General features: G+C 33.7%; 2 protein-coding genes across 3 annotated transcripts; both read left to right on the forward strand.

Moving 5' to 3' along the window:
• The first annotated feature begins 5,213 nt into the window (after nt 1-5,213).
• LOC122583355 lies at nt 5,214-5,960 on the forward strand. Its single transcript, XM_043755772.1, has one exon. The coding sequence runs from the start codon at nt 5,214-5,216 to the stop codon at nt 5,958-5,960; it is 747 nt and encodes a 248-aa protein (XP_043611707.1).
• A 1,305-nt stretch (nt 5,961-7,265) lies between these two features.
• Nucleotides 7,266-13,263, forward strand: LOC122581211 (tRNA-dihydrouridine(20/20a) synthase-like). 2 transcript variants are annotated; one of them, XM_043753384.1, is made up of 13 exons: nt 7,266-7,338; nt 8,568-8,809; nt 8,920-9,046; nt 9,225-9,352; nt 9,430-9,499; nt 9,600-9,702; nt 10,683-10,800; nt 11,295-11,376; nt 11,524-11,585; nt 12,017-12,089; nt 12,186-12,269; nt 12,675-12,755; nt 12,952-13,263. In XM_043753384.1, exons 2-13 carry the CDS (start codon nt 8,604-8,606, stop codon nt 13,126-13,128), a joined length of 1,311 nt encoding a protein of 436 aa, XP_043609319.1. In that variant the 5' UTR covers nt 7,266-7,338; nt 8,568-8,603; the 3' UTR covers nt 13,129-13,263. The 2 variants fall into 2 exon arrangements, with proteins under 2 accessions (XP_043609319.1, XP_043609320.1); XM_043753385.1 differs by having other exon boundaries at nt 8,681-8,809.
• Nucleotides 13,264-14,094: the final 831 nt, after the last annotated feature.

Genomic DNA, 14,094 nt, shown 5'->3' on the forward strand with positions numbered 1-14,094 from the left:
GGTTGGGGGCGGTCAAACAATGGAATCACCAAAATCAAAAGCTTTGGGACAAATAAAGATAGGAAAATTACCCGTTTGTTGCTTTCGATTAAATGTGGCATTCCATCATCAAAGGAAGCATCATGATTTTCTTCCTCTATTAAGTGATTTCAAATCCACCAAATCTAGATCTACATGATATGCATCAATTTTTATCAAAGTAGTCTAGTGTATTTTTGTTAAAGGCATATATTTATTAATTATTCATTATGTTTAATTCTTTTTATAATTATTCATTATTTTTAATGAATCTATGATGATACAGATTTTTAAAGGAAAAGTAATTGGCTGGTTGAAGATGGCTTGAAGTGGGAATCCATTTGGAAGTGATTAAAGTAAGATTGATATTGATTACAGATGATGAAAACTCTTCTCGAATGCATTTGAAAACCTAAAGATATTGATGATACTATATGGACATATACACATACGTTTATGTGCACATATATACATCTTTTTTATAATTTTGTTCTTTTTTTTAGATATTGTGTTCGTACACATGTGTACGCATGTACAATTATTATTATATATGAATGTAAACGGTTGAGCATATGTATGCACATTGTTTTTCTAAGATATTGTGTTGTGCACATATGTACACTTATGATAATCTCTCTATATTAAAGGAACCTACCCTTCATTTCAATTGATTACGTGGCAAACCTACATTGAAATTCAATCAGTATAATTTTCTTTTATTTTCATAATTAGTCCTTCCCAAAATTTAGTGTCAGACCCCTTTCACTCAAAAATCTCAGCCCCCTTTCTATCCCAAACATCAAAAAAATCGACCTAATCCCATCTGCTTCAATCAATCGTCCAACATATACTTCAATCAATCCCTCTTTTTATTATATCTCTTAAAATATAACATATATTAATCTTATTAAAATAATAATACTAGAACATATATTAATCTTATTAAAATAATAATATTAGTTTTAGATTTGTTTCTTAATCAAACTATATGCAACATCATCATCAACTGTTACTCATGGAGATTAATAATTCACTACATGTGGCTGCAATGAGGTTTTTCCCTCATTAAGATGCAATGTCAAATACAAAAAAAATATTTTGGGCTATAAAGAACCCAAATGCATAAGTAAAAATTGTTTTTATTATATATATATATATATATATAGTTCTTATTAGCAGTTATTTTTATTTCGGATTGAACCTCTTAGTGGATAAAGTATATACTGTCACACCCCGACTAGGGCGAAAAACTCGGGGTGCAAGATAAAGCACACGCGCACATGGATGTTACATAGGAATAGTTAAATGAGTGCATAAATTAAGCATAAATAGTCGAATACATGGTTCGAATAAGCAAAACATAGTTCACAAACATAAATTTTGTAGTACTCAAATAAAATGTAAGATAAGTTCCCACGCAGGGGAAACGGTTAGGCCTAATGCCAACTAGCACATAAAAGAAAAGCATGCAAAACTCCAAATCCTAAGCCTGCAGTCTGCTACGAGTCCCATGCTACCATTCCTAGCCACGATTAGCTTGAATACCTGAAAGGAATATTTAAAAGAGTCAACACAAAGGTTGGTGAGTTCGTAGTTTTGAAATCATGTTTGTATACTAGAAACTTCATTTGAAATCGCAATTCGTTTACTTGAGTAATTACTTGAAAATGTCTATCATTTGAATAAGTATGTTTATGTCGTTAAATATGAACACTCAATTGACGTAGTATGAATGTGGTTTTAGACCTACTCATGATACATATAGTGTGAATGCAGATATAAGTGTGCCCTTACAGTCGACATGGCTAGAGTGAATACAAGTATGAAGCATCTTACGGTTCTTGACCTGGCTAAATGAATCTCAATATGAAGCCGCTTACGGTCATAGACCTGGCTGAAGTGAATAACAATATGAAGCCGCTTACGGTCATAGACCTGGCTAGAATGTACCAATATCATACAGTAGTCTAAAAGCCATATAATAGAAATGAAAACAAGTACGGCATAAATGAAAACACATTTTGTATTCCTTTTACCCTAAAACGTAAGTAAAAAGGGGCTATGAAGACTCACCTGACAGCTAACAAAAAGTTTAAGTTAAGCAAGATATCAAAAAGCAAGAAATCGGCAAGCAATCAATCTGTTACAAGATATCACAATTAAGTATGTATTCATTATAGGAAAGTGTGCTCATAACGTGCCACCAAGTGTTAACTAAGTTGTCCAAAAGCGCCCGACTTTGACCAAAATTTACAAGTTTGACTAACGTTGACGGAAATACGAGTTTGACTAAGTTGACCAAATCGACAAAAGTTGACCAAGGTTGACCAAATTGACCAAAGTTGACCAAGGTTGACCAAATCGAGTTAGTAATCGAAATCCGAGGTCTCAATTGAAAGTTGGGGTCTTAAATTGAATTCGAGGTCTTATTTGGGATTTGGGGTCTTATTTCACTAAAAGACAAAAATGAAATTGAGAGGCTAAAATAAGAGGCTAGTAATCTGGGGTAGTATTTTGGGGTAGTATTTCGGGGTAGTATTTCGGGGTAGTATTTTGGGGTAGTATTTCGGGGTCGTATTTTCGGGTAGTATTCTTGGGGTCATATTTTGGGGTAGTATTCTTGGGGTCGTATTTTGGGGTAGTATTCTTGGGGTCGTATTTTGGGGTCGTAATTTGGATGGCGGGGTCGCAAATGGGAGCTGTTCTTCCCCAAATTTGTTCTAAAAAACCCTAATTGTTTCTTTTGATCGGAAAGGTGTTTTTAACATCAAGTTGTACTTTTAGACTCCCTAAAATGATGAGAAAACAATACTAAAGTCGGAAACTCAAAAACGGACTTAAATCTTAAAGACCCACTTGTACAAGGTTTATAAAAAATGTACAAAAATTCTTATAACTCAAGATTTTGTTAACGAAATCACACGAAACTTTGACAAAAGTTGTTGTATATGATTCTAAACGTTTTGGACGTAAAAAGTTGTGGTGTGTGTGTGTAGTGTGTATTCAAAGAAAAACCAAAAAATACCAAAAGAAGAGCATAAAAAGGGGTTTTGATTTTATACCTTAAATCCATAAAATAGATGTTTGTAATGATGTTTAGGACGTGAAAACACTGTTATTGAAGCTTATTCTAAACATAACAAGGTTGATTTTTCATAAAACTTGTTGTAAAATGGGTAGTAATGGTGAGGTAGTAATAATGGGTTAGTAAAGGAGAATGGGGTAGCAAAAGGGGTTTGTGTGTGTTTTTGCTAGGAGGATAAGGTGGTGAAAAATGAGAGTTTGAGGAGAATGAGAGTATTTATATGTAGGGTTAGATAGGAAGGTTCCAAGCTAACCCACGAATATGATGCTAGACTTGAAATACGAGGCCACGCAAATACGATGTTACATTAAAATTACGAGGTCGTTTTTGTAATACGAGGTCAATAACTAGATACGAGGTCGTTTCTATAATACGAGGTCGTTTCTTAAATGCGAGGTCGCATTCTGAAGTTTAAAAATTTTATTTTGACTCAAAAGTTTTCGTGAAACTCACGGGTGTTACATATACTGTCGCCAATATCATAAAACATATGTTTTATATTACATCAAAATTTTTGATAAGCATCAGCATGGAAATATATGAGCTATGCATTCCGAATATAAATGGTACTTAGTAGGCACATGAAAAACGACCAGCTTAAGCATCAGAATTGAATTACTTTGGTTTCGTAATTAGCTTTGTTTAATAAATAACACTATTTTGTCATACATAGTCATATATATATAATATTTAATATTTAATTTAATAATAGTCATTTATATATAATATTTAATATTTAATTTAATAATAATAATAACATGTGTGAATTATCATCTACCGTAACTAATCTCCCTATATTACAGCCACAAACAAATGAAAAACATCTATATACTATCAATTATAGGACCATATTTTTACCAGGTAAACATTTTCATTTGAATGTCTTTTACAGTCGAACTCCATGTCGACAAGATTAAACAACTTCCAAAATCCAGACTCGTTTTTTAAATTTCATAATGTTTGTTCAAATCCATCTTCTTCTACCCCACGTACCTCTGGGAACTATAAAGATCAAAACAAAGAAAACAATAATAATTATGCGCCATCGGCTGCTATTCAACATAACAATCCGAATGCTGCACTTGCAAGACAGAAGCGTAAATAAATTCTTGAAAACAAAAACAATAGATGTCGTCCTATGCGATCGAAATCGATTGGTCGAGCACCTTTAGCTGATTTGTCCAATGGTAAACTCCTAATTGTAAATTTTATGTATGATTCATTTTAAATTTTATGTATGATTCTAACTTCATATCGGCTTTCAAACATGAGGAGCATATCATGATGAAGAAGATACAAATTTACATGACGTTCAAATAGGAATTTCATACGCATATCTGTCTGCAAAGAACGTTCAAACATGCTTTGTCATATATTGAAGACTTAATGGTACGCGGTGGTTCAAGTCTTAAAAGGATACCAAACATGCCTTATCCAAATTATGAACGAGCAAATGAATCAACCAACATGCTTATTCATGACGAGCTCAATTATGAAAGGAAATCTTTGAAAGAAGAACATGACCACCTATTCAGATTATTGACGGATGAACAAAGAAAAGTTTATGAAACCATAATGAGCGCCGTGGATAATGAAGCTGGTGGGGTTTTCTTTGTTTACGGTTATAGGGGAACATGTAAGACGTTTATATGGAAGACATTAGCAGCTTCATTGCGATCGGAAGGTGAGATAGTTATAAACGTTGCATCCAGCGGTATTGCATCATTGATACTTATTGGTGGAAGAACTGCACATTCACGGATTGGCATTCCTATCAATTTGACTGAGGATTCCTTTTGTAACATCAGTCCTGACAGTGACATGGCTGCATTATTAAGGAAAGCGAAATTGATTATTTGGGATGAGGCGCCAATGATGCACCGACACTGTTTTGAAGCTTTGGATAGGACCATGAGAGACATTATCCCTTCAAGACACTCAAAATCTGCTGACAAACCATTTGGAGGGAAAGTTATCGTTTTCGGTGGTGATTTTCGTCAAGTTCTCCCCGTCATCCCTGGAGCAAGTAGGAATCAGGTTGTTAGTGCTTCTTTAAATTCATCTTACATATGGGATATATAGTTGTCAAGTTTTAAGGCTAACTGCTAACATGAGATTGAAAGTTGGATCAAACGTAGCCGACAAAAAAGAGATTAAAGCATTTGGAAAATGGATTTTGGATATTGGTGAGGGCAAATTGGGTGGACGTAATGACGGAGAAACAATGATTGAAATTCCACAAGACATTCTACTCGGTGACGAAGGTGATGCTATTGCTTCTATATCCTCATGTATTTATCCTGATCTTGATGAACACCTAGACGATCCAGGTTACTTCCAAGATCGAGCAGTTTTAGTTCCAACAAATGAGGAGGCTGATTCCATAAACAATCACTTATTGTCACTAATTGATGGGGAAGAAAAGGTATATTACAGTTCTGATAGCATATGTCCAACCGATGAATGCGATGCTTTTGAAAGGTCATTGTACACTTCGGATATTCTTAATGCAGTCAAGTTATCTGGTGTTCCAAACCACATTTTAACTCTTAAGGTTGGAGTCCCAGTCATGTTACTCCGAAACATAGACCAAGCAAATGGTTTGTGCAATGGCACAAGATTGCAGATTAGGAAGCTGGGTGAGCATGTTATGGAAGCCAAAGTGATAACAGGAAGTCGTAGCGGTGATATTGTCCACATCCCTAGAATGAAATTGATTCCTTCGGATCGTAAAATCCCTTTCAGACTGCAGAGAAGAAAGTTTCCTATTGTTGTTTGCTTTCGCAATGACTATAAACAAGAGCCAGGGTCAATCCCTTTCCCAAGTGGGTTTATTTTTAAAGAAATCGGTTTTTAGTCATGGACAACTATATGTAGCCGTGTCGCGGGTCAAGAGCAAGAAATGGTTGAAGGTGTTGATTTGTGATGAAGACAACAAGCCATCCAACAAGACTAGAAATGTGGTCTACAAAGAGGTGTTACAAAATTTATGATTTTTTTGTTCCCATTGTTTTCGTTTCTCTACATTGGAAAAACTAATCATGTTAAGACTTGTGATATTGATTTTGAATGCACTATCTACTATTGTTAAATTATTTTATGACTTTGAATTCCAACTTTATTTGTTAACCTTTTACATTGTCATTTTTATAAATGTTGATTCAGTTGGAACACATAGTTGGAACACATAATGTTCTGAATTTTTGACTAAATTTTCGAAGAACTTCCATTTGGTACCTTGGAATTATTGGACATCGAAAGTCAATATAAACATCTATCATTTTCTCATCTACACAAGTATATAACTTCAAAAGTTGAAATCTTTATGAACCTCGTTAGTTATGATCACAAGTATGATCATATGTAAGTGAAATTAGATTAGTTGATGATTACATGTGCATGAGCAACCATATTTGTGATCACATGTGCATATATTGATGATGATCATGTGCATAAACAACTATATTTATTTTTTTTATTAATTTAATTATTGATAATATAAAAATACAATATTACTCTTGTAATTAATGGTGAAAAAAGGTTCCTAAAAGTTCTTGTTTTTTTAAAGGTTCTTAGAATAACCTTTCCTATATATATATATATATATTATAAGTTTATGTGAGAACACATATGAACATAGTTGATAATAAGTGTAACTTGATCTGTTCGTGAACGAATTTATTAACATATATCATTCATCTATGAATAACGAGTTATAATTTAAAAGTTTTCATGGTTCTTTCAATTTCAATGTTTTCACATAAACTTTTTCATATCATCAATAGACATTAGACAAATCTGTTTCTTTCTTGCAAGTTGTTATAAAAATCAAACCCAAAATGATTTTTAGATTAACAAAATAGATAAACTAATAGAAACCTTGGATTACAATTTTACAAACAAGGCTTTACAGTGTTATTCTATCTTTTTTAAAATGTAGTTATGTGATAATCGGTTTTAGGAGTTTAGGTATTGATTATTTACCCTTTAACCTCTGCTACGTTTGGGTTTGAGGTATTTATGGAAGAGAGTATTGTTATCAAAGCCAAACACAACCAAAGAACGACAAGAAGTCAACAACAGGGGGTATATCTGATATAGGATAATAATATAAGGGGCAAAATGTATTAGTAAAATCCCTTCAATAAAACTGACATGAACACTTTGAAATAAAATTTGCGGCCAACACTTCGTCTAAAAAGAGGCTCAAATTCAACCACAGATTTTGCTCTCACGTAAAACCCTAATCCCTTTTACTTTTATCATATGTTTTCAGTTAATCATATGTATATGTATTTATATTTATATATGTTTGTATGTATATTTATGAATGTATGATATAATTTGTTTATGAGTTAATGTATGATTTTATATAAACTAGGTTTTCCTATTTTTGTTAGGTAGGTTATTGAGTAGATATTACTTAGAATTTTTTGGTAGAGTATCGAGTTAAAATTTAAGGAATTGATCCAAATCTTGGACAGTATAGAAACAAAAAAAAAAGAAAAAGAAAGAACAAAGCTTGTGTTGTGGTTTACGCGGTTCGGTTTGTGTGAAGGTGGACGCAGGCCTCGTGCTATAGCGTGAAAAAATCTGGACACATGTTTCTTAAGGAGGAGTTATCTTTTAATAGAAACCAGTACGTATTAATCGTAGTTATATCGTTTATCGGAAGTTGCAGCTGTACAAATGGTTTTATGGTAATATTTTAGTTATCTTTTAATAGAAACCAGTAATATTTTAGTCTTTTTAAGGAGAAAATGGCAGGAAGGATTTTGGTGATGCTACGCGTCTGATGGACTTTTTTTTTCTTTCAATTGGATATGCCAAAAATGTTGGTGTATCGATTTTTTATAAAATGTGCACCAAAGTGTGAAATATGGTGCGAGCACCAAAATTCTTCTTACCTCTTTCTCCATGTTGAGACTTTTCTTGTGAACCTCACTCAATACATAGAAGTCTAGTAGTTTATAATCTACAATATGATATGGATTGCCTAATGAATATGGCGGGAATGGAAACTGGTTATTTTTTTAGAGTGCGTACTTACATTGGTTTCTAAGTTGTATTTGTTGGAAAGGAAAAGAATGTTTATTGGATTCCAAGTGTAGGATTAGTATTCTTTTAAGGCTATAGGAAGACTGTTTTTTTTTCTGGAATATTAGGAGTAACTGGTTTACTTCTTAGTAAATAAGTTTAGACATAAGTTATAACTTTTGTTTCCTTGTCATGTAATTGTTGAACAATGAGATTTAGATTAAACTTATCAACTATTGTTTGCGAGTTCACTTAGAAGACTTTTCTTATTATAGTGTGTGTAAATCCAGAGTATTTTTATTATTTGCTTCTAAACATAGAAAAAGGGAGACATGTAGTTAGATTTAAGCAGCACTCATGTATAGGTTTAGACGCTGTTATTGATATTAGGAAATACTTTTAATTCTAGTTTCGTCCCGATTGATAGGTTCATGAAGTGCTGCTACCGTGTAAATAGAGGGACATGATGAAGTCTGCTGGACATGCTTTGCTTTCTTCTTTTAAACCTCCTTACTGTTTTGCCCCAAAAAATTGTCACAGATTGCCTTCAAGTTTGATCTGTGGAATTTCAATTACTAAGTCAAGGAATTATAACGCTTACAATCAGAAGCATCAATCACGTTCAAATTTTGAGATGGGTGCAGATCAATATTTACCTCCTTGGTTCAGGTTAATGAATATTTATTATATGTATTATAAAATTTATGACTATAAATGTTAGAAGGTCATCTTGCTTTTTATCTCTATGATCCGACCAATTTTTTTGCGTATATATGCAGTGTTGCCCCAATGATGGAGTGGACAGACAATCATTATAGGACAATGGCCCGCCTTGTAACAAAACACGCATGGCTCTATACAGAAATGCTTGCTGCAGAAACAATTGTTTATCAGGAGAAGAATTTGGTAAGCGAGTGGTTATATTGGTTTGTTCTATTTTCTTTGAAAATTGAGTGGAAAACCTAGGATTAAATGTTTGAGTATTTCTGTAAATAATGCGAATGAAGATACATATGACAAATGAAGGTTATATTGCATTTAAATGCTTGCAGACCGCTGACTTCTGTTCTTTTTGATTGCTCAGGACAGATTTTTAGCTTTCTCTCCGGACCAGCATCCTATAGTACTTCAAATTGGTGGAAATAACTTGGAAAATCTGGCAAAAGCAACTCGACTAGCAAACAGTTATGGTTATGATGAGATCAACTTGAAGTGGGTTCTAATTCATAACTTTTTTATTATGCTGTCCCTTTCGTCCATTTATGTGCTGAAATTTCTTCTGCTGGCAGCTGTGGATGTCCTAGCCCTAAGGTAGCAGGACATGGGTGCTTTGGTGTGAGTCTAATGCTTGATCCAAAGGTTAGAACAGCTTTATTTAGTAATATGCGATTTCAACTATTGTAAAACAGATGTTTCTTTTTACGGGCTAGTATGATTAGGTTTGTTTTTGCAAGGGAAGTTTGTTGCTGAGGCTATGTCTGTCATTGCTGCCAACACAGATGTTCCAGTTAGTGTTAAATGTCGTATTGGTGTTGATGATCATGATTCTTACAATCAGCTCTGTAAGTTACCTGTCCTTTCAAAAGTCTCCTCATTACTAAAGAGGTTTTATGCATTAAAAAAACTCTCCATGCTACTTTCATCCGGTTCAACCAGATTCCTCTTAAACTCTCCTTGGAGGCAAAACATAAACTATACTGACTCATTCATAACTAAATGCATCTATACTGCGACCACCTCAATGAATAAAAGAGGGAAAAGGGGGGGGGGACTTTGTTACCGAGAGGGTGAACACGTTCTTTGCATTAATAGAAAGATGACAACATTATTCTTGCTTTTTGCACAAACCTTGTGTATCAGTTTTGTGAATAAGCATATGAAGTACATAATGGTAAAAGCTGTGTTGTTAATAACGGTGATATATCGGTTATCGGTCCTTCCCTAAAATACCGGTTAAATTAACGGTTCTGATATTAACGGTGGTATTCACTGATATTTAGCTTTTTAAATATCGGTCTTAACGGTGTTAATACAGGTTTGTTTTCTTTTCTTTTTTTTTTGGGCCCAAAACTAATAAATACTTATAGTCCAATCCTAAACAAATAAAAGCCCAATTTTCCAGCCCTAATTCTAACATAAAATTTTTAAAAAAAAAGGTCCAGCCCTAATTTCCCAATCAAGGGATCAATCAAAAGGGTTTCTCCTCTGTGTCTTCACTATCAGTTTCTCTGTCTTCACTTCCCTATCCTGTTTCAAATACTTTTAAGCTTGACTTTTAATATTAGTATTCAGTATTAGGTATTAATTATTTTGGAATTTATATATATTGCATGATATTTTAATCACCGCTATACCACCGCTATAACCGGTATATCAATTATCGTTCCTAGACCGTTATAACTGATATTTGAATATTAACAACATAGGGTAAAAGCAATATTATTATTTCTGTAAGTGGACACTTCTTTCGTACAAACTTGAACAGAAAGGCGGAAACTTCCGTTGGCATGACGTGAGTAATATATTTGCTTTTTTTTTGTAGGTGATTTCATATATACAGTTTCTTCTCTATCACCAACGAGGCATTTCATTATACATTCCAGAAAGGCGTTGCTGAATGGAATTAGCCCTGCTGATAATAGGAAAATTCCTCCCTTGAAGTATGTAACTAGTCAAATCATTATTTGAGTCAGTGATATTTTAAATTTTTACATGTTTTTCTTCCTTTTCCCCATTATTTTGAAGATTTTCAAAGGATGTTTGGATTGCTAGCGGTAGCAATGTGGGCGGGTTGGGTAACTATTTTTGAAACTGGTGATCTTTAATATAAACTTCTTCAAAATCTTCATAAATAGCAAATGGATTACATAAAAAACTGAAACTTACTGCTATTTCTATATTAGCTTTTGGAGGTTTTAAGTGTTAAAACACACTTAGGTTGGCTTTCTGCATGTTCGGCTCGGTCGACGTGTATTTATTGTAATCAAGTAGTCAAGTACCCATTTGACCTGTTGGACTTGATAGTATGCAAATCAACCCGTTGTTAGGCAAGTGGGTCGAATTTGTCTGTGTGAAGGCTTATATGCTATTATTAGACATTTACATTAGTCCTTATGATATCCTGGTCATAACATTTTGATTGTATGTTATTCAGATATGAGTACTACTACGCTCTCCTTCGTGACTTTCCAGACCTTCGCTTTACAATCAATGGAGGTATAAATAGCATTGACGAGGTAACCTATTACTGGCTTCATCTTTCTCTTCTTACTTCTAATTTCATGTGCTAAAATTTCTGTTATTTTTTCATGTTGAATATTGTGGTATAATGGTAAGTGTGTCAATTCTACATCTTAATTTCATATTTTATATTCAATTACTAGGTACGTGCAGCACAAAATGAAGGAGCTCATGGGGTTATGGTTGGTCGTGCTGCTTATAACAAGTACTATAAATTATCCACTGATTAACTTATATTTACCTCTATATGACTATATGCATGCCTTACTGCATTGACACTCTTGAGGACTACATATGAGTGCTCCAAAACGATATCAAAAAGCAGGGGTGAAATGGGTGGGTTGGTAATGGGTCAAGACGGTTTGCTGGACACAATTACACTTTTCGTCTATTTTTTTAGTATGGTATAGTCACTTAATATGATCTCAAAAAGTATGTAATAATGTTCTGAATGTTTGAATTTATATAAAGGATTAAAGTAGTTTTTTGGAACATTAAAAAGGCAGACAGTTGCGTAAAGCTGTAAGGGATTAGGGCCATTTGACTCGTTTGGGATAACACACTGAAAATAGATGCATTCAATTCTGCTAAGTTATTTGTTCCATATACTGAAGCTTTTAACGACTTTTTTGACAGTTCATGGTCTGTGCTGGGAAACGTTGACACTGCAATTTATGGTGCGTCACCTAGCGGTGTAACTCGTCGTCAGGTTCGTGGTAGTATCGTTTTTAATATACAAAAAACTTTTTTTACTTAGTTTAAAATTTAATCATGCGTATAAATTTTCCTCCCTGATAACTTGCAGGTCTTGGAAAAGTACCAGGTCTATGCTGATTCAGTGGTAGGAATGTATGGAAATGGTAAACCAAGTCTCCGGGATTTGGTTAAGGTACACTTATTATCTTTTTTATTTTCTCAGTGACAAGTTTTTCATTGCAACTCTGGGAGCAGTTTATTAATATTGAGAAAACCAGAAAACTTTATTTTCTTTGCAAAACAATGACAATATACATGCACGTCACTTTTGTGTTTTCTTATCTAAAGTTGTCTAACTGAAGTTACAATTTACATTCGAAACAATTGCTGTGTCTCAGAGTAAAAATATACGAATGATCTAAAATCATGTATAAGCATATGCGTCATAATTCTAGTGGTAAAATGGAATGTATACATTTTTATCAACAATAAATCTGCCTGTATGGAAAGAGAACAAAAAGCACCCTAGTTAAGATCTATTTATTTGTTTTTGAAATACTATGAGTTTGACATTTGCTGCCTTCTCATTATGCTGCAGCCTCTATATGGTCTCTTTTGGGGGGCACATGGAAATGGTGTGTGGAAGCGCAAAGCTGATGCTGCTTTCCATCATTGCAAGGTAAACACTTTTTGGTATATTAGCTTGATTGATGAATTCACTGGTGCAATTTAGTGTGGGAAAACCTGACTGAATTCATACAAGTTTTATAATTTTAAAAAACCATTCTTACTCAGTGAGCTACTAATGTGACTGATTCGTGTAAAGTTTGAAAACGATATATAAGATTTACGTACGTGATTTTCTATTTTTGTAGACATTTAAATCTCTGATGGATGAGACACTAAATGCCATGCCTGATTCAGTCCTGGATTCACCTGTTGCCGATGCATATACAACTACTTGCATAGATAAGTTTGCCAATTCGATGAATCTGTTGCCCTTGCCGTACACAATCAAGGAAGAACAAGAGGAAGAGTTGTTGTATGCTTAGTTTGTAATCACATGGCCAATCATTGACTTATGAAATGTTAGTGCCTAAACCTAGTATCTGAGTTTTTTTTGGATGGCCAAAGTGTAAGCTCAAGAACATTGACCAAAGTGGAATGGAATGTTAATCCGTAGTAAATCTTGTTTTATTGTATGTTTAACGTAGAGTCAAGGCTTAAGAAAACTATTGCAATTAATTTTGCAAATAAAGATGGTGAAAGAGTAGAACTCTTTTGATTTGTTGATTCTAACGTTGTGGGAGAAGTGAAAATACCCGAACGCGTGATAGAATACTAGAGTTAATTATGTTTAACCGTAAGCAATTATGCAAATCTTTTTGTCATTGTCATTCATCTTCGATCATTTTTTTAGACAAACCAAATATTTCCGTCAATATAACATAACTACTCAAGATTCATTTTTTTAAGTACGAGAGTAACCGCGTTGCGGTGGCTAGATGGTGGGAGTGATAAGTCATAAAGCATGATAGGTTATAGGGTGTGATAGCCAAATGCTTTAATCATACGGATTCCGTCATCGGATTTAAAAATTCGTCGAAAGTATATCGAATGACATCTCTAATGAAAGAGCACGAAATTTTAAGAACACTCATATAATTTTTATAATTTATCGATGTATGGTTTGTGAGATAAAATTTTTTGAATGAATTCGAGGAATAAATGATTTATGAAAGAGAGAGAAAAAAAATGATTGATTGAGATTTAAGGAGAAAGAAATGGTGTTTGGTAAATATATAATTAATGATTGGTTGAGATTTAAGGAAAGAGAAAGGGTGTTTGGTGAATATATAATTAATAGAAGGGCATTTTGGGGAAGTAAATGTTGAAACTTAAAATTTTAGACAGAGGAATCTGCTTTATAGTATACGAGAGCAAGTACCCGCGCGTTTGCGGCGGCGATATGGTGGGGTGATAGGTCATAAAGTGTGATAGCCAAATGCCTTAGCCAT

Source organism: Erigeron canadensis, chromosome 9 (assembly GCF_010389155.1).
Source record: "Erigeron canadensis isolate Cc75 chromosome 9, C_canadensis_v1, whole genome shotgun sequence".
Lineage (NCBI taxonomy): Eukaryota > Viridiplantae > Streptophyta > Magnoliopsida > Asterales > Asteraceae > Erigeron > Erigeron canadensis.